General features: G+C 41.5%; 1 protein-coding gene across 1 annotated transcript in view; it reads right to left on the bottom strand.

Annotated features, from left to right (window-relative positions):
* Nucleotides 1–710: 710 nt before the first annotated feature.
* SLC35F2 (solute carrier family 35, member F2) overlaps nt 711–20,711 on the bottom strand; it is a 20,903-nt gene continuing 902 nt past the window's right edge. Inside the window, exons 2-9 of the mRNA XM_009890926.1 lie at nt 19,308–19,403; nt 14,153–14,328; nt 13,464–13,591; nt 8,050–8,209; nt 6,242–6,398; nt 5,385–5,437; nt 4,557–4,711; nt 711–1,026 (exon numbers count right to left, since the gene is read on the bottom strand). Coding sequence (XP_009889228.1) covers nt 808–1,026; nt 4,557–4,711; nt 5,385–5,437; nt 6,242–6,398; nt 8,050–8,209; nt 13,464–13,591; nt 14,153–14,328; nt 19,308–19,403 — 1,144 coding nt within the window. The 3' untranslated portion in view covers nt 711–807. The remainder of the gene's footprint in view (nt 1,027–4,556; nt 4,712–5,384; nt 5,438–6,241; nt 6,399–8,049; nt 8,210–13,463; nt 13,592–14,152; nt 14,329–19,307; nt 19,404–20,711) is intronic.

Here is a 20,711-nt window from a genome sequence, read left to right as displayed (position 1 = left end):
CAAATCTTTCTGCAGAAATGAGTCCCATTTCAGGGAGAAATTCACTGAGAAGAGAACTTCACTTTAAACCCTTCTGCTCTCATCCAGAAGAAAGAACTCCACCTAGCGGGAATGCATCAAACAACAGGCCACTGCGAGAGAAAAAGAAGGTATTAAGAAAACATACATTCAAACTTCCCTTACTAGCAAAATAAAATACTTGTAGCAGCCCCAGCTGCGACAGGGAGTGCAGCAATATGAAGAGACGAACACTTGGGTGGAATGTAAGAAGCAAATCCTCCAGCGGAGGAATTAAGTCCATCAGCACATTGCAGGTCTATGTACGTAGTACAGCTTGCAGAACTAAATCCTATGAGAAGCCAAGCGGCTTTTGCAAGACGCTATTTGAGAGCACCTGGCACTGAGGTGTGGGAACCATGAAGCCCTCAGATAGCATCTTGCAGATTTGGGTCCCTAATGCAATATAAAACATTTGCCCCGGTTAGTGACCTGAGAGCATGCTTTGGCTTAGTTTTTTCCCCCAAGCATTTGTTGTTAAGTTAATTAAGCATTTAAAAACAACGGTCTCTCACTTCCCAGAGACTCCACATAAATACTACTCTGTCTTCTTCTAAGGGCCAGATTTTCTGCAAGGGTAAATCAATACAGTTTCACTGATTGAGGATCTGGCCTTAAAAGTCTATCCAGTGCATTAAAACCGGTGCGGCATGACATATGCCTTGGCAGTAGAACAATTCTCCAGATTAATATTTGAGGGAAATTTGGCAGTTAAAAAAAAAAGCTCTGTTTTGAAATGCTGCCATTTCTTTAATCAGTGCTGACCACCACAATTTCTCCTCTCGTGAACTGTACAGTTATGGCTGGAGTTTCACTGTCATTCTCCTCGAGCTTTAGTGCAGCGTTGTCCAAGCCGGTGGTGCCGGGCTGTGGCAAGGTGGTGGGTTCTGCTGTTCGAGTTGGAGTGGAGCAATACAAGATGAAGCCCACCATGATGATAACGAAGGACAGGATATAAAGACCTGAAAACTGGCAGAGGAAAGAAAGAGACGCATTAAGTCTTGTCTGATGTAAAAACATGTCAATGCTGCCTTGTTTTAAGAACGTGAAAGCTACCCTTCCTTTTAAAAATGATTTTAATGAGGATTATCAGCACAATCTGTATTCAGGTCTGAAAATCAAAATTCAACAGCTCCATTCACTGATGGACTCAAGGTGCTGGCTGGTTTTCTCTGCATCTCATCCTCAATGCTGTTGGACAGGGAGTTTCCTTAGGTCTACATACAAGAATCTTAACAGATAACAAATGGCTGTAAATAATGGTGATACTGAAGGATAGTTGTTTACACACATGAATGCTGCAACACTGTATCCCTAAGAGAATTTTGGTTTAGCACAGCCAAATACTTCAGGTCCTGGCAAGAGGTGAATCTCTCCATCCTACTGCAAGTCACCAGAGCAGCTGGTTCTCTGCACAGCTCTCTTAACCATCTGCAGGGCTAGATAAGTGTTATTACTGAAGCAAAACTAGTTTGCTCTCTACACCCATCAAGCCCTTGAACAGAGGAAGACTGGGGCTCCTTTTACAAGACTGGCATTTGTGCGCTGGTAAGAGTGGTGTGACACAAGAGCATGAACTGCCGAGCTACATCAGGCATTTCATTCACTATCGCTTGCTTGCCAATTAAAAGTCCAACAGACTCCAATCGCTGACATTCACCCACCTTGACAGAAAAATAAATGCTTACTTCATAACACCAGATTTAATAACACAAAGTGTTCAACTTATACACAGCCAGGAACACTTTTCCAGCAGATTTGTTGAAGTCCTCCATATTGCCTTTGCCAAACCACACTGATTAACCAGTAGGATGAAGGACACGGTACATCCTACCTCCCACTGTCAGTATTGCCTAACCTCCTTAGCTTCCTTAGACATGCTTGAAAAATATGTTGTAGTTTATCAAGCAGCAGAGCTGGATTAAATGAACAGTAGGACCTGATCATAGTCACTGGACTCTGATCCAAAGAAGGCTGAGGCATCAACAATTAAGGCATTGCAATTCCTAGCTGGTAGTCACTTGGCCTGGAAACCCTTGGACAGCACTATGCAAAAGGAAAAGCAGACAGAAACACAGTGGCCTTGTGACACATGCCCTCTCTCCTCACCTTGCTGGCTGTTTGCCCGGAGGAGCTTGGACTCAAGTGACCACTCTGCACAGGAGGAAGCACCAAGCCCTGAAGATGTCCTGATGGGGGCAGCAGCCATGTCTGTGGCCCTACCCATGACTGACCCATCCTTGTCAAATGGGCAAAGTTTGGGGCTGTATCAAGGCACCTGTAGGACTTCTCCAGAGTGCAACCGAAGGCCATGAGGGAACATGTGTTTACAGGCAAGGACACCCGGCTGGCAGGCGAGACTGGGTGGCCACAGTAACTGCCAAACCCCCTCTCGCAGTGTGTACAAGGCAGCAGGTGTCTCTGATCCTGCTGAGAACTAATTCCTGTGTGAATGGACACAGTCACCAAGCCAGGGTGCCAGAGCTGTTGCAGCGTAGCTGTGAGTCAAGACCTGCCTATGTGTTTGCAGCTATTGACACCAGTGAACCTTAACCATGCTGCTCCAACAAGCCTATGCTCTTTTCTTCTTCTTGTTTCTTTCACATTTGGGGAGGGCTCAGTGGTCTTTTCCTGGGGCTTTTTTTCTTCTTTTTTTTTTTAATTTCAAATATTCCACAAACTTCATTGCTTCAGACACTTGAGTTCAGTTGTGCCTGTGCAGTTTATATTCCCACACTCACTATGAAACGTAAAGACTACTTGGAATGTTACTGGAGGACTGTAACTCCATCTAGTGTCTGCATTTGCAGTATACTCCCTTCCATAGCAGTTTATACAACAGAAGCATTTGGAGACCTTTTTTAATATCTCTTGAGGGATTGCAGGTATCTATATAATGAGCTCATTAGGAACAAGCACAGCAAAGATTCACTATGGAGTAAAAGAAGAAAAAAAGAGCTCAGCAAAACAGGTATGCAAAATTCACATTTCACCTTAAACAGACTCTGTTGGGGCTGAGAAGTTGAGCGCGTCAGCAAAACACTGTGCTCAAGTCAAAACCTCATAAATTCCTAAGCCTGGTGCAGCATTATTATTGCTCCCCTTTTTGCTGCTTCATTGTTTCTAACCACAGATGCAAGTTCCTATTTTAATAAATATCTGAAATTCTCTCATAATACAACCCCAAAGTCTTCTCTAACTCATTTTTCCTTTGTGCTACCAGAATACCCCACAGTTAGTAATCATGGGATGATCTGCTGCCAGAAAAACCTCTCCCCAAAATAAGCTAAAAATCCTAAAGACTAAAAGTAAAAGCTCTTGCTTACTTCTTCCTCTTTACTATTATGAATATAAATTTATAATCACTTCTTGAGTTAAGCTATCTGGGCTCCAAAATACATGTTTGAAAGTGACTCAGGAAGGATTTTGTAATTGTTAGAATGTAAGCATGGTTCGCTTCATACATTCATTTTTGATGGATGCTTTGTAGCTTGGAGCAAATTTTGGAACCCAAAACAGAGAGGAAAGCTGAGCTAAGAGACTCTTGAAAAGGATAATCTAGCTGTAGCCAGATCCTACCATTAACAGACCTCCACGCTGTAAAATAAATCTGCCTTCATTTTCAGAAACAAATCTGATCTAAAAGCTTCTGGCTCTCCATAACGCTGAAGAGAAAGCAACCACATGGAATAATACAAATTAAGTTCTTAAGCAAAGTTCACAAGCTTCTCACTAAGCCCTTCCAGTCACCGAGTCACTGACTCAATTACTCCAATTGCTGTAACGAGCTAGGTTCCCACAAATTATTCTGGATGAATAGTGCAGGGTGGAATTAAATCTTTTTAGCACTGCTATTTAGCTTGAATAGACACTATCAAAAATATTTTAGACAGCAATAAAAGTAACTGCCTTTTGGAGACCATACAGAATACCATATTTATCTGCTTTTTTCCCACCCCCCCATTCCTTCAGTCTCTCCTCAGCAGCAGCACTGAGAGAGCTTGATTTGTCTCCCAAGATGTTTATAATTAACAGATTAAATTTCTAAAAGAAGTTACTAATTTCTGGAAATCAAGCCAAACTGCTTCTCTCAGACATCCAAAGTCTCTCAGGACAGGGAGATTCAAAGCCTTTCTTTGGACACTTGGAGAAATGAACCAAATCTCAAATCTAACATACAGTTCCACACAGGGATTACAGCAAGAACTCTACCATTTGAACACCTTGGGAAATTATTTACTATCTCTTAAGATTATCTCTAACATATTCCACCAGGTGTGAAATTGTTGAAAATCACTATCCGCCTAATGGTGCCATGCTATGTAATTAACTAAGTATGAGTCCTTCTGATTGACATCTACCAACCACGAACAATACAAGCTGTGGAAATGTGCAAGTGTAAACTATTGTTCAGGGGCTTTTAAGAACATTATGCTTTATTTACAATTTTGGAGTAAAAAAACTAACTGAAAATATAGTGAAAGAATGAAGGTACTTACCTTATAGGAAAAGAGGAAAAGCCCAAAGAAGAGACTGTAGAGATCCGCAGTCAGAATACCCAGGTTGACCGAGGTTGCGCTGGTAACTTTAATCACCACTGGCATGAAGCTATACAGCCCAAACATACACAGGGCAAAGACTGTGAACAGCAATGCTGTAAAACAAGATGACAATTTACTCCTAAGGCACAGAATAATGATTTTAAAGAACACTGATATTCTTCAGATGCTTTAAAACTATGCATTTTTATCTTTTAGGATAAAGTCTCCTAAAAGATATGGGAATGTAAATTTAAGAAGAACATAGCAGAAATACTTCTTTTTCAAGACTACCCTGTATTGCAAAATTATTGTATCTATACAATAAAGTTCTTGTTCTTTCCCAGTTAACATAAGAGCTGACTGAAGACATTCAGAGCCACATTTCTTAATAACGTACAGTTCTGCTGAGATCAAAATGTGTCACAAAAACCATTTTCCCGGTATTTCATTTAGGTAGGACAACAGAAAAACATTCTTGTGATGTTCCAACACCAAACATATCTCTGATTAAACAAGTTTAATTTTCCCTTTTTGCAGTTTATTTTGAAAAATTGTTTCATGCTATATGAAAAATGCAAAACCTGAGCTCAAAGGTTTTAATGATCAATCCTGCAAACCTTATCTCTTTCCTGAGCTGCAAAGTTTGCAGAAAGTAAATTTGTGACAATAAGATGAATGCTGCTTAGTATCCAGAGAAAGAAAATTAAATCCCCAGCATTCAAAGTCTAAATGATTATCATTTTCTAGTGTTCTGTAAAAATGCACATCATTTTGTCATACACATACCAATTTTCCAGTTCCATTGAATTCTCATTATCTCCCTATGTTCCACAATGGCTCTAGAGTTAGAGAAAAGATATAATATAGTAAAAAAGAAAAAAAGGCATAGCATATTCAAATAGAGAATTTAATTACCAGAATATATAAGAAACATTTTGATTTATAACCCCTTAATTTTTTGTTTGAAATGTTACTGAATGACACTAACTCCAACATCTAACAAGCATGAAAAAAGACTTAAAAATTAAAGTGCCTGAAAGTCAAGAGCGCTTTTATTTAATTCTTATGCCTTCTTCCCAGGCTTTTTCATTCTTCAGAGTTTCAGTTTTATTTGACAGACCATTTGAAGAAATTATTAACTGTAATGATGAGAAATGAGGAACATAAAATTCATTAGATAGACTTAAGTGCATATGGTCTGTTACTCTAATGTGGTTATTTGTAAGAATATACATGGCTTCATTTTAAACTGACGTTTAATACGGAAGACCTCCTGCTAACAATTATCTCCTAAAATTTTCCACAGAGAAAGTCTATTAAGAAATATGTTCCTGTGAACAGTCCTCAGCATACTGAGCGTCCTCATGAAGATCAACAAAACCAAAAATACAGCCAAGTATTGTATGTGTTCAATGGCAGGATTTCGGCTTTAGAATTGCTGTAATAAGAGTAGTGCAAATAAAAAGGATATAGAACAGATGCTAATTAGCAACAAAAATAAAATTCAAGTAGAAGGACTCCCATATAGGCCAAATGTAGACGTAACAAAAGAATTAAATTAATAACAATATCATTTCATGGTAGACAAGCAATCATCTGTAGAATATTCTTAATTAGTTTTAAAATAAATATTAGATCCTTACAGCTGCAGACCGCTGATAATAGTCCCAAACAATCCCACCATTCCTAGAAACTCCACTCTGCTCAGATTTTTCACAATGTATTCCTCACTCACATTAGAAATGGCATACAAAGAAGCACCAAGAAGCACTAAGACATCTCCAATCACCACGTCACTACCTGTACAGAAATATTAATCCACAATAAGGGTAATGCTACAAACACTTTTTAACTTTCCTGAAAAAGACAAGCAAATTTATCTCTAACATCTCTGTCTTCCTAGCGCCTTCCAGGGTGAGGGGAAAGGAATCACCTGCTGTGTGTGCAGATGAGTGGCTTGGTGGCTGAGCACAGACTCTGCAACCTGCTCATCTCACCCGGCACCGTCTGAGATGAGCAAACCCAGCACCGAAATCTCATCCTGAACAAGCCACTGCTGCATCATCTGGTCCAATTCTACTTCTGCTGACCTTAGACACTGTAGGGTCTTCAGAAAATTCCCCATTAGAGATGCTCTCCACCTTTCTGAATATTGCCCCTGCTTTTGCACTAAGGCCTGATTCAAGTCATGCTGGAATCAGTCTATTGATTTCAGCGGGACCTGGACTTGGCTTCAAGTTTATGACAGGTCTGAAGTGGGCGCTGCAGATGGGTGCTATCGTGTGTCCTGCTGTGATTTATTTATACAGTGCAAATGGGACTCCCTGTGATACAATCAGTCATCAAGTAAATGCCATTATGCATCAGCTAAATAGCAAGAGTATCACTGCTGTTTAAACCCTTGAATTGATTTAAAATCTCCTTCCCTGAGCCAGCTGGCAATCACTAAGAAAGCATGTCTGAAGTATGAGGGTAAGCAGTAGTAAGGATACCCAGGTCAGCAAACAAAGCACAACTGTCCTAGAGTCTCAGGGAAAGATTCTTCTCCCTTAGGGCTGAGATACTCCTCCCATGTAGCATTAAAGCTAAACCTCCGTTTGCTTTGAGGGGGCCTTACTGTAGGTAGGGCCCCAAAATAACGCCAAACAGGCTTATCTCTATGCTGCCTGATGAAGGCAATGCCCTGAAATTTACTTTGCCTCACACCCACTAGCTCTGAAAACTCAAAATTCTTATTCAAAATAAGATTGCTACAATATGAGTTGACTTAGGTATCTGTCATAAAGACGAGACCTGGCCTCATCTGTGCCCAGCTGGATTGTGGTCCCCAGAGCCCAGCCTCCCTCCCGCAGGTCCCAGTAATCCCAGCATCCTGCCCACATCTCCTCTTGCTCTCCCATCCTAAGCCCCTGCTTTCCAGGCTGTGGCGTGTGGGCCTCGGGGATACGAGGAACATTTCTGTTGGGTTTGCCAAAAGTAACCCAGAGAAGTCAGCTTGCTCTTAAGTAACTTTTGATTTGCTGTTTGTGCTTATAGAAAACTGCAAATCTCAGCAGGCTGAGACCGTGGAAGCAAGAGACGGTTTGCGGGGAGAGGCAGCGTCTGTTATTAGACCATCTCACATGATTAGTAAAAGTGAACAAGCTTTCACCAATGAGACCTTTCATCAGCTCTGATGAACAGCAGCAAAATTTAAGCTTAACACAAGCACCTCTCTTTTAAGGTGGAAGAAATTATCCAAATCTACAAGCAAACAAATTTCACAGCTCCCTATAAAATCAGTGTCTCCTCAGCCACTATCTTCTTGGACAAGAAATACAAACAGCAGCGTGTCTTCTCCTGTTCTCTTTTAAAATAAAACTATACCCACTCCCCTTGCGTTTGCTCTTGTTGAAAAACGCACTGCTGTATGGAAAAAAAAAAAGCCAACCGGCAATAAAGGGCTCCTTACCTTCGCTGTCCTGCCTCCCTGCCAAAATGTCTGCACCCACCATTGTTCCTACGCCCAGCAAACAGACAGCAACAGCAAGAAAATGGATCAGCCTGTATCTTGCACGGAGAATGAACCACGACAAAGCCATCAGCACAGGAATCCCGAAACAGTCCAGCAGCTGTGTGTACAGAGAAACAGTTTGGATTAGAAACCCAACCCAAATCTGGATTGCACTGTCCTGAAAGCAAATTATTTTACTTTCCATTGCTACCAGATGTTAATGAAAGCCACACAACAACCCCAGTGGATTCGTTTATAAGAGGGGTCAGACCCACACTTCACCATGAAAAGCATTTTGCAAGTGAAGGAGGAGCTGGGGTTGGGGGTCCACTCTCTCCTGGTAGAAAGGCATTGATATAGAAACTCTTCCAATGATGGATCTTTGACACTTCACAAATGAATGCTAGGATGTTGCTCTGAAACCACATTGCTCCCCGTGACACCAATACAAGGAGGCAGTTCACCAGTATTTCCTTTTCTCCCCAGCAGGTTTTGTCTAGCTCGTCTTTTCACTCCTCCTCAAATCTGTAATTAGAATTTAGGGCTCCACATACACAAAGTAAAAATCTGGAACTATTGAAGGACACAAGTGATTTGATTTCACATTGAAGTGACTAGGGCAAGAATCTGACCCTGAAGTTTTGATCTGGAATGCTTTTTCCCCCCCAACTGGATCCAGCTGAAAATTGGTACATGTGCTGGGACCCATGGGTAAAATTGGTAGAAGGAAGATAGGAAGGGAAGAACAGCTTTCCTAAAGTAACCTCCCCAATCTTTCAGCTTCCCACAAAAGCATGTACAAGCCACCAATGCACTTTCATTACTCTAATAGAGTCAGGAGCAGGTAACCTGCTCTAATTCACCCACGTCCTGGCAGCTGACACACATGGCAGCCAAAGTTTTGGATGTGGTTGCAGACACAGCCCCGAGCAGACTTAATAGCTGAGTTTCAAGGATGTCTGCCCTCCATGACAAGCAGTGACACCAACTTCTCTCTCCTTTCTCCATTATCCACTCTGTGTGTTCCTAAAATCCTACGCTTCTTTGCCCTGCTGTTAGACCCACTCATCTTCTACCCATTCTCCTTTATTACAGAAAATATCAAGAGTTAGCTATGTACTTAATACAGAAAAATACACTGCAACATAAGATGGGCATAATGTTCTAAAATAACCAAATAATACCGAGAACATTGAGCTAATCATAATTGGTTTAATATTTAATTCAACAAAATAGACTTTGTTTCTGAATTTGCCTGGAGGAAAATAAAGGTGTATTTTCTGACCTGTCTCAGTAGAGTGCCAGTAGGGAACATGTAAGGGAACAGTCTCCAGCAGAACATATAGTCAGCCTTCCAAAAACTGTTCACAAATTACTCTCAAATGTCAGCCCTTAAAACTTGGCCTCTTGAAGTCACTAAGAAGTATTAGGTCCAGGTCAATAGGACTGGGGCATAATCATTACAATCAAGCCAAGAGCCCTTAGTCCTTAATGTTTATTGCCAACCTCTGCCTGCCTAAGTGCACCACCGCAGTAGTCCTCTGTGCTGGCTTCTGTTCGTTCAGCCATGATCCCCAAGGGTTTTAACCAAACTTGTAAGACTTTCATGATACATCTGGTTTTACTTGTTCATAACTATACATATTAAAGTCTTATAAGCATAGCATTAAGGGGAGTTATTACAGGTTAAATCCTATCAGTGCCTCTAACCCTTCCATCTGTTTGTCTTAGCTCCTTGGATTGCCTCCAGCTTGTCTAGTTTGTAAAGTCTATCAAGTGCAAAAGCCTAGACTATATTATGAGACATCACAACCACCCAAGTCCTAATGTGTGATACCATGTATTTCAATACAATTTTGCCTTACTGACAAATATCATACTGTGGGTTCCTATCTAGTCACAGGCTTTTTCCTCTATCTTACCCTTAGCCTAGGCTCAAGAAAAAACCTCCTAACATTTCATCCAAATTTGACTGTTTTGACTAGTCTTGTACAACAAAAAATAGTACAAACATTAGAAAGCAAATTTTTTACAGCCCTGGTAGTAGTAATATCACAGTTAGCAGGGTCTATGTGGCTTTTCCAGTCTCCCAGCAGTTTTTCAACACAAACAGAAAGAGTGAAAGACAAAACCCATTATAAAAAAAAAAAATATCTTAATTAGGATGTAAGGGAGTAGTACATAACGAGCCAGAGGCTCCTTCAGTAACGCCGGATGGGGAATTGCAGCATTCAAACCAATAACATACTGTAGAGCTACAGAATCCTGGTTAGAGGACTTGCAGCCAGGACACACAGGCACCAAATGACGAAGAACACGTCCTGGTAATCTATTCCAGGGGACAATTACCCTCAATTACAGACAGAAGAAATCTGATTTCCAACTACTGGATCTTGCCTTTCCTTTATCTACTAAGTTACAGAGCTCTTCGGTGGAAAATGCTCTGTCCTGTACAGGATCAAGATCAAAGAGGTGCAAAGCAGATGTAACATTGCAATGAATTGTGTCAATGGAAACATTTAAAAGAATAAAGTTTTTTTATTAATGTTTTATGACATTTACAGCAGTACTGTGGCACTGATTACTATTGCCAGTAGAGCGTCAGCAAACTCTCATCTTATTCAATTCCAGCCTGTACTTTTACAAGGGAAAAAACAGATAACCTGTTGATTTGATTTACAAATGTGTTGACTCAAACCAGGCTTTGGCCACACTTTTCATAGGAGGTTTTAAAGGTAGGGTGAGTAAATTATTAAAAGATGTTTTAATACATGGTTAATAAATTATCATAGACTGTTGGAGGTCAACGGTTTGCTTATAATTGCCAGCTCCACACGGCTTTTTGAGCAAGAAAGCTCAACAGCTCATCCTCCTCGCTTCCCCGCACAGCTCCCTTCAGACAGCTTCCAGCTGACCCCCAGGGGCTCATACTGCATTTTCTCCTGTTGAGGTTAACACTCTTCCATCAGCTGATATGATGTCAATAGCTGCCTATAAAATGCCTCCACCTGAATTATCCACAGAGCAAATGCTAATTGTGCCCAATAATATGTTAACAGCATGAAAGCACAGCTACGCTGCTTGTTTTTTGCTATGAAATATGCGGTCAAACAGCAGCAGTCAAGTCCTGCCACAAGACAGAAGGACACTGGCAGCAAGAAGTCTCACTGGCACTGCCTAAACCACAGCCAGAGTCGCAGCTGCAGATCAAAGTCATCTTCTTTAATTACAGAGAAACACAAGACAGAAGGACACTGGCAGCAAGAAATCTCATTGGCACTGCCTAAGCCACAGCCAAACAGAGTCGCAGCTGCAGATCAAAGTCTTCTTCTTTAATTACAGAGAAACGAGAGCTGCTATCCCCATGTTATCTCCTTAAAAATCTCCCAACCCCTTCCGTGCAATGCTAGGATTTGAGAACTAAAGGAAAATCAGTTTTGCTTTTGTGTGCATGTGTGAGACAATACATGGAAGTTCCTTGTTGAGCTGAGAAAACTTCTATTTGAAGACAAGTTTTCGAGGGCTGAGCTGAAGCTCCAGCCAGCCAGCATTTGAACGGTGACTACCCTCCCTGTATTCGGGAAGGTGCCATATATTCCTGTGTTGCCCTCATGCTCCATGGGTATCCACTCACAGCCAGTACTGCAGACAGGACATCAGGCTGGGTCCTCTGAACCACAGGTTCTGATGTAGCTGCAGAACTGCTTGTTACTGACAGACAGCAAATGCCTTGCACCAGAGCAAATCACAGGCTTTCTTTTTTTTTTTTTTGTCCTGTATCTCATTTCTGACTGGTGGCTTCGGGGAATGTGGAAGAAACCCTACTGCAACAGGCAGTTTCAACAAGTTTGTAAGTACTGAACTGACATTTAAGCATCAGTATGAAGGTTACCACATGGGAAGAAGGTTCAGCAAATGCTCGAGTTTGGCAACCAGACAGGACAACCTACTTTATCTATTATTTCTTAGTTTCTATGAAAGAAATCATGGGAATAGCTTTACTACTTCTGAGAACCTGGATCAAAGTCCTGGCGTTTTCTGCTGTAAACTGTATGATCAAACAGTGTCTCGATTATCAGCTTAACTTGGTCTTGAGACTGAAATGTGTCATTCTTAAAGCTTTGATTTCTTAGGCATTATTTCTAAGGAAATTAAAAGCTTAATGAGTCATAACACATAAGTATGAAGTGGAAATGTGACAATAATAATCCATCAGGCATATGTTACTGGTCTTTAAATAATGCAAGGAAAAGTTACTGCAGTTCTCTAAAGAGAGCCCAGACCACAGGAGTTTATTGCTTTACAGGTAATTCTTTTAAATATTAACCCTTGTTACTTTGACTCTAAAATACTGACATCTCAACACTCCTTTCCAACTAACAACCAATTCTGTATGGTACATTACTTTCTTTAATCAGGTAAGTGGGGCCACGACCCCAGCCACAGATCCACCATCAGTAAGAGCAGGCATAGGCTGGCACAGCCCCAGACACGTCCCCTCCCCTGTTCCAGCAGCAGCTGCGGAGCCCGGCAGGGACCTAACTCAGGGGGAGGGGGGACTGACAGGGGTCTCCAATAGCCCAGCAAAAGGCAGGGTTTACTCTGACTTTGCTCAGCGTCCTGAGCTGCTTCACTCAAAAGATTTGGCTGTGCAAGGTCAGGAGCATGCAGCTGGAAGGAGAAGGCACTAACTCTTCCGGCCACACAGGTTGACAAAGAAACCCAGCCTCAGCCCTCCTGGTGAAAAAGCTATTTCAGAACACAGGCTTTATCCCAGTGCAGCAACGCAGCACCAAGCACTGGCGTTACAGAGGATGTTTACTGCCACTTGAGGAGCCTGGCACGCTGACCTCCCTTCCATCTCTTCCAGAGAGGGGCCTGAACTGAAGTGCCACAGCCAAAAGCCATAGGCTTGACCGCTCACTGCACAGTCAGCAACACCGGCTAACTATCAGCATGTCCTCACGTGCAGGGTTACATCTCACACCTCCCGCAGCTTCTACGACTAGGCAAGAGATCTACATTACTCTTATCAGCAAGAACCTGTGCTGAGTGTGCGTTATCTAGTCCTAAATCTTTATTTTCTGTCAGGAGAAAATCCTGAGTGGCTGTCAGCAAACTCTTAGAAGTGCTTTCTATCAAAATAATTGGAGTTCAGCTCAAGAGCTGGCACTGGGTAATACCAGCCAATTTTCTCTGCTTCCTGGAAATGGTATTCATGATGCAGGATGCTCTTCTCTGTACTGCAGAGAGAAAATAGATATTGGAAAGCTTTTTCAGGCCTAAATAGCTTCTATGTCTGTCCTACAAAGCTCATTTCAGAAACCGGTCCAAAACTGTAATAAAAGCAACAGTTCTAAAAGAGTGCTTACCTGCACACTTGTGAGGGTCGTGTATTGGTAGGCTTTTACAATCATGTAATTGGCTTCAACATCAGCCAGCCCCAAAAAAACATACTTCCACCACCGCTGTTTCAAAATTTGCCAAAGACTGTCACTGCCTGTTTAGAAGAAAGCAGCAATCAATGTGTGTTCCTTTCCAACCAAATGTTGCGCAGGAATCTTGCTTTTTAGAAGCATAAATAATACTGAGATGTTTGATTTTGGTTGCCCCTGCTTGAGAAAGATACAATAACAGCCAAATGCAGCCTGGGAGGATAAAATGCAAATGGTAAAAAGCACACAAATTCTTCCACACGAGGAAAAAAACCCACAAGGCTAGAGTTGTTTAAAGATTAAGTTAATAAGAATAGGAGGAATATTAAATAGCCTCTGCTAAAGCAGCTTGTTACAAAAAAGCTGATTTTGTCTAATATAACATAGGACTTGAAACCAAAGAGCACATAATTTTAAACAGATATGAAATAAAATCAAATTAAATGCACATTTAATCTGTGAAATTCATTTCCATGTGTTATTACAAGGCAGGAATTTCAGCTTTTTCAAGAAACTTTAAAAAACTAGGACGAGTATTAAGTTCTTTCAAAATCTGAAAGGAAAACGTAGAAAAAAAAAAAAAAAAAAAAGATGAACCAGAATATCCCATCCCATATTTCACATACCAGTCCTGAATGCCAGCATTGTTGTATAAACTAGAAGAAGCAAAGAATAGTTGATAAAACTTTGAAACATTGGAGTATTCACTTGGTATTTTTCTGCTAGGTACTGGCTTGTAACAGCAGTCCCACAGATAAACAAGGAGAGCATCTGGCCCAGAATTATCGTTTTCAAAATATGCCTGTGAATATAAAAGACAACACAGTAAGCTTAGAATTAAACATTCAAGTTTAAAAAAAAAAAAAATATTTGCTAGCTGTACAGGGAAAAATGCCATTTTTCAGATTGACGCTTTATTCTTTTTCTACTCCCTATCCATGTTGTTCTGATTTACCAGAAAGCAGGGGGTTTGTCTACACAGAAGATTAAGTCTAACCTCATGACAGCCATATAAGAAGTGAGGCCAGTTCAGACCACCACTGATGGAGACTGCAATGATTTGCAAGCATCTTCAAGCAGCTCATCTGGGCAGGCTCAAACCAATGGCAGGTTCTAGTCTCATCAAGAGAGGTTTTGATACACACGGCCTGAGTTAAATCCTTCATCCTCCACTTGAATCCCGTTCTGACTTTGAGCAATAGAAATCTGCAACACGGAGATAGGGCATGACTGCCTTCAGGCTCTTCTGAGACCTGAGTCTTTGAAAGTGAGCTGAGACTCTAAGCTGAGCAGTGCTAAGGAAACACAAAAGCATTAATCTTAGAACAGCCCAGGTGGGAAGGACCTCAAAAGATCACCTGGTCCAACCTTTCAAGGGAAAGGGAGCCTAGATGAGATTATCTAGCACCCTGTCCAGTCACGTCTTGAAGACCTCTAGCTATGGGGACTCCACAACATCCCTGGGAAGGTTGTTCCAGTGATTAATTGTTCTCACTGTAAAAAGAAACATCTTTCTTATAATAGGAATTGTTACAACTAATAATTATTGTGGATTTTTTCTGCTATATTCCATCACAGCCTGCTGGAATTGAGGATGACGTTAACAGCACATTTTAGCGAAAGATCAAGTTAGCATTTACAACTCCTTTTAAGTGCAACCCACAGCTAGGGTGAAAAAAAAAAAAAGCTTATGCTCTTTCAGTAGCTATTTGTCACCTAATATAAAGTGAACTATTCCGGCTGTCCGTAGACAAGCAGGAGTACTGTTTGCTGCGTATCTTTTGGCTTGCTGTTTTTCCTGCTAGTGGAGCTACGCTGATTTGCACCACCCCAATCCCTGCCTGCATACTCAATACACAGAGAGAGGGGCTCAGTGCTGTGCTGTCTGCACAGGGCTGCAAAGTTCACATATACTTTGTTTACTCTGAAGACTACTGATGAGAATTTAACTGTCTGCACAAACAACTCATTTGTTCCTACTTAAATTAATTGAGGAAGGGAAGAAAGCATTCCATTAGGATTCTGCTCCCTACCCACATCTCTCCCCAGTGATTTCCGGCAGGGCACCCATGTGCCAGGCGCAACACCTGACTGTGACACCAGTTGTTTTCCCAAGGTGGGTGACTATAACATAAAATACCAGCTCACCCAGCTATGCTGGGCAATCCAGCTGTCAGGCAATGAGAAGGGTGTGTTCAGGCATGCTAAAGCCAACTACAATCATACAGTTAGTCCCTCCTTTTGGAAGGAAGACATCTTCTTTGCATAGATTCTAATTCAACTGCACGAATCTCATTTTCAATTCTGCCTGACACCAAAGCTCTTCTGACTTGAAAACTCCTGCTAGGCACATTTTTCTCTCCAAGTCCATTTAGACAAGACAGCAAATCTCTGCCGAGTCCAGCCACACTGCACTTCCAAGAGATTTGAACCCCATGTTTTGCCACAGCTTGCCTTGCACATCCCAGCAATGGTGCACATCCACATTATAAGTATTCATATATCATGTGAGAGTCTTGTAAGGTCCTATCCAGGCTCATGTGAATAACTCATTCTGGTGGGTGAAAGAACAAACATTTTCATTTCTAGCATTTTGATTGCTGAAGTAAGCAACAGAGACCATATTTCAGCTAGAAATTTATCATGGCTACTTTGTAGCGCAGTATTAACTATAAACAGCGCTATAAAATACATATATGTATTTGGATTTAAAAGAGAATGGGAAAAAAGCCCTTTGAAGATAACTCACTTCTGTTATATTGAATTTCTTTTTTTCCGGTCAAAGATCCAATTGCACTGATCGTGATACATTCTGGCTAATCATTCTGACTGGTGCAGAAATGCCTTTTTACATTCATCTAAAGAATTAATTTAATCAGGTGCCATAAAGGAGAATGCAACACAGGTTAGCTAAAATTTCATGGATAAGACCATCTCTTGTCTCAAGCAGGCATGGACGATGTCCCCAGCTCGCCCTTTGCCAGCCCTGTGAACTCAGGCTCCTTTGCAGGAGGTAATATGACAGAAGACCCACTAAAATTTCAAGGAATAAATAATGCAGAGAACAATACACAAAAAAATGTGGTTTCAGGCATTTGAAAAAATACACATATACTTTTTATTATTCAAATAAAGAGTTTCTTGCTCCAAACTAGCAGAAAATATTTCTTCTTTCCCCTCAGTGCAGGAGGCACAGAGCAAGCGTCCAACAATTTATTGGACGAAACTCAGCCCATGCTTGGACCAGCTGGGATGAGGGGGTGGAGGTGGGCATCAAACCTCTGCAGAGGTGCAACTGGGCAAAACTGCTGCAATTTTACTGGAGCAAAACCACGAAGCCTGCATAGTCCACAAAATGAATTACGCTCGTCAATACATTATCAGGAGAGGTTGAAGCTGCCCTGGCTGGCAGACCCCTGCTCTCCTGGATGCAAAATCCCCCTCCACCCATCTCCTAGGTGGTACCACAGAGACAGGCAGAAGCACAGGCAATACTACTCCACGTGCATCTGGCTTGTTTAACATGGACTGCAGTGGGGGAAGTTTTTAAACATTTTTCCCCCAGAATATGATATGATACGCAAGGGGTAGCTTGGCTTCTCCTGAGCTACAGCAGCCTCTCTATAGCACAGGCCTGGACTCGACATGCACCGCCAAACTAGATAATGACCACCGCGTTCCAGCAAGAGGGTAAAACTCTGCTGCCATTCAAATTTGCTAACAATTGATCCAACTTCAACCATCGTTTATTAAAAACAAGAAAGACCTGGTTGCCCTCTTGCAGTGGAATAACTCCACTAAGCTGATCCTCAGCTAATAACTAAGTTTCTCCAGTTTAAAGTACCCAGGAAATTATCTCCTTGCATTTTTGCATATGGGAAAGACACAGGTCCAGAATCTACAGAACTGTTTGCTTAGTGGTTTCTGCACCAGCAATCACTGTTATTTAGTTAATGTATATCTAGGTAGTCCTATAGCATTTACTTCTACAGTACTGAAAGCATCTGACAAGGCAAGCAGGCTTCATCCTGCCTCATTACTTTCTTTATTTTTCTGTATTTTAATTCAGGAAGGTTTTTTTCTTTCTACTGAAGAGACTCAAAATGGTAAGATCAAAAGAGCCAAATAAAGACTGTTCACCAACAGTGGAAGGCTGCCCTCGAAAATATCCTCTGTGCATCCCAAAACACTAAGTATCTGGCGACTTTCTCAGCTGCAGGCAAACTAGTAGCCTCTTGCCATGACACCCCCCCCAGCCCCAGGTGCAGGCTCAGCAGGACACACCAATGTTTTCCACTCACACCTTTTGCCAAGGTGTCAAAATGAATTTCTTCAAATTGCGAAGGTGATGCTGTGTTCCCAGCACGATGCACTGGGCTCAAGGCAGCGAGACAGCAGTTTGAACAGGGTAAGATGACCCTCATTAAATGTGGTGTCAGGATCCTTATTATTTCAGTGTCCACTAAATCCCCATAGCAAATTGAAAAAAAAAAACTGGTTTAGCCTCCGTAAAACTTGAGAGTAAACTTTAAATCCTTTTGGTTTCATTTTGCAAGACAATTTCGTATAAGAAAAATGCTTCGAAGCCATGGGTTTCCATTCATTCTGCTATTGACACGAATATCGATGACCATGGTTTTCTTATTAATAATTTATCATCATTTTTGAAATATATTAATTATTAACCTTTCCATGCCAGAACTTGATCCTCTCTGCTCTTTGGGTTTTTTTAATGCTTTGGTAAGGACTAAATCACTTTGGACTCTCAGATGATGCAAGGTAAGTAGTCTGAAATGGCCTTTTACTTTTATAGTTTGGGTGGGTTTTTGTTGTTTTTTACTGCTAGTAGTTGGCTACTAAGTAATTACTACTCCTCTCCCTTCAGCCACTATATCTTAGTTAGCTATATCCATGGCTATGAGAAAAACTAGGGGTCATTTGGGGATTTTTTAGAAGATAAAAGTTTGCCACAAATTGGTCTAAAGCTAATGCTGAGCAATGCGCAGCTCTTGACAGAAATGCAGAAAGAAAATACCCCAAGATATTAAAATACAATCAGAGCCTATATCTGAGGAAGTCAAAGAAAATCTAATAAGCCCACAGTTATCAATTTTATTGGCTATTATTTTAATAAATCCTATATTTTTAATGTGATTTTTTCATGAAAATAAATACAGCTTTTCAAAAAGTATATTTATTTATGCCACCAGTTAAACACTAAGAGGCAAAGCCTGGCAACACTCTTCATGTAGACAGTTTACTTGCACTTCAGCTTTAACTACTGAACCATTCCTGAACGGGGGAAAGACCATTTCATTTGAATAATCTCACATTTTCACACAAGTAGTTAAAGCAAAATTCATGTTCAGACTGAAGTCATATTCCAACATGATTAGCAGATAGCTCGGGACAGAAAAAAATTATTTTTAAGAACTAACATTTTCAGAAGTTTGTGTTTCAATGTTCTGCTTTGAAACTGAGGTCAATTTAATTTGTAGAAGGCAAGAAACAGAAAAGAAAAACTTGTTTTGTTTAAAGAACCAGAAAGCATACTTTCTAATGGTTTTACTAAAACAAAATTAATCTAGTTTATTACATACGAGTATCAAACCTTCTTATGACTCAGAAAAACCTCTAAGAAAGCTGAAGTTGCTCAGCCTCCCCCCACCCCGGAAAAAAAAAAAAAAGGAGGAGAAAAAAAATCAATTCAGTATCAGACAAGACTTTGCAAAAGTCAGTGACAGCTCTTTACTTTCTTTCAAGTTCCATCAATAGACTCACTTTGTGTAGCCCTCTGGCAACATTTTGGCTGAACTACTAGCACAGGTGAGGTAACTGAACAGTTCAACAGGGTCCTGTCCTGTCTTTTGGGCATTCCTAACAAGCAGGAGGAATGAAAAACGAAAAACTTATGACTAAAAGAGAAAGGCAGGCTTTGTGCTCTGGAATAAGACCGTGCTTGGCCGGCATACACCTCCACGCAGTCCAGTGGTGAGACTCCAGCTGATGAGTGTCAAGGCTGGCAGGAGAACCGGCACCTCCGATTTGTCAGCCAAGGATATCTGATGCAATGGTTGTTACAGACCAAATCTAGAGCCCTAAAAAAGCGTTTTAAACAAGGATTCTCCCTGCTCCACCCCCCCACACCCCCCCGATGGAAACTGAGGCTGTAAGTGAATGGTAGCTCTTGCAGGCTGAAGTGGGAGGAGTTAGTTCTGCACTCACTAAAGGCAGCTTTGGGATGCACGCAATGCCCGCACAACTTGGCAGATTTTTTCCCCCAAGTTTTCCATGTTTAACCAGTGCCTACATTTTAAGTGATACGCTTGAATGGGCCTCTGTCCTAAGCTGATTCAAGGAAGAAGGGAAAGGGGATATTGCTCTTCCTGGACTCCATGCCTCACCTCAGCTATTTTGTTCTGTTACCTTCTCTGCCGCTCATGACCTGTTCTTCACAGCAACATTGATATTTTATCAAAACAGATAAAAGTACAGAAAATATGAAATAGTACAGAAAAAATAGGAAAACAAAAACCTTAAGCCAGAATTACTGAAAATATCAAGTGAGTGTGCACATATCATAGAATCATAGAGTCATTTGGGTTGGAAGGGATCATCTAGTTGGTTGGAAAGATCATCTCATTCCAACCCCCCTGCCACGGGCAGGGACACCTCCTATTAGACCAGGTTGCTCAAAGCCCCATCCAGCCTGGCCTTGAACACCTCCAGGGATGGGGCATCCACAACTTTCCCGGGCAACCTGTTCCAGTGTCTCACCACGCTCAGAGTGAAGATTTTCTTCCTAATATCTAATCTAAATCCACCTTCTTTCAGTTTAAAACCATTACCCCTCGTTCTATCACTACATTCCCTGTTAAAAAGTCCCTCCTCACCTTTCCTGTAGGCCTTCTTTAGGTACTGGAAGGCCGCAATAAGGTCTCCCCAGAGCCTTCTCTTCTCTGATGACACCCTCAGCTTAACAAAATCAAGTACATCGCTCGCCAATTCTGCACTGCTCTCAGCTGAAGCGACGCTTCAGGCTCTCACACAGCAGCAGCTCCAGGCTGCTGCCGGGCTGAACTTCCACAGCGGCCCCGAGATCGGAACACCCTCTTCAAGCAGCGCTCCATCAGCAAAAGCCAAACGCCGCCGGTCTCCCCTCTGCCGGGCAGAGCCCTACAGACC

Source organism: Charadrius vociferus, unplaced genomic scaffold, assembly GCF_000708025.1.
Source record: "Charadrius vociferus isolate BGI_N301 unplaced genomic scaffold, ASM70802v2 scaffold118, whole genome shotgun sequence".
Lineage (NCBI taxonomy): Eukaryota > Metazoa > Chordata > Aves > Charadriiformes > Charadriidae > Charadrius > Charadrius vociferus.
This window is presented reverse-complemented; position numbering and strand designations above follow the sequence as displayed.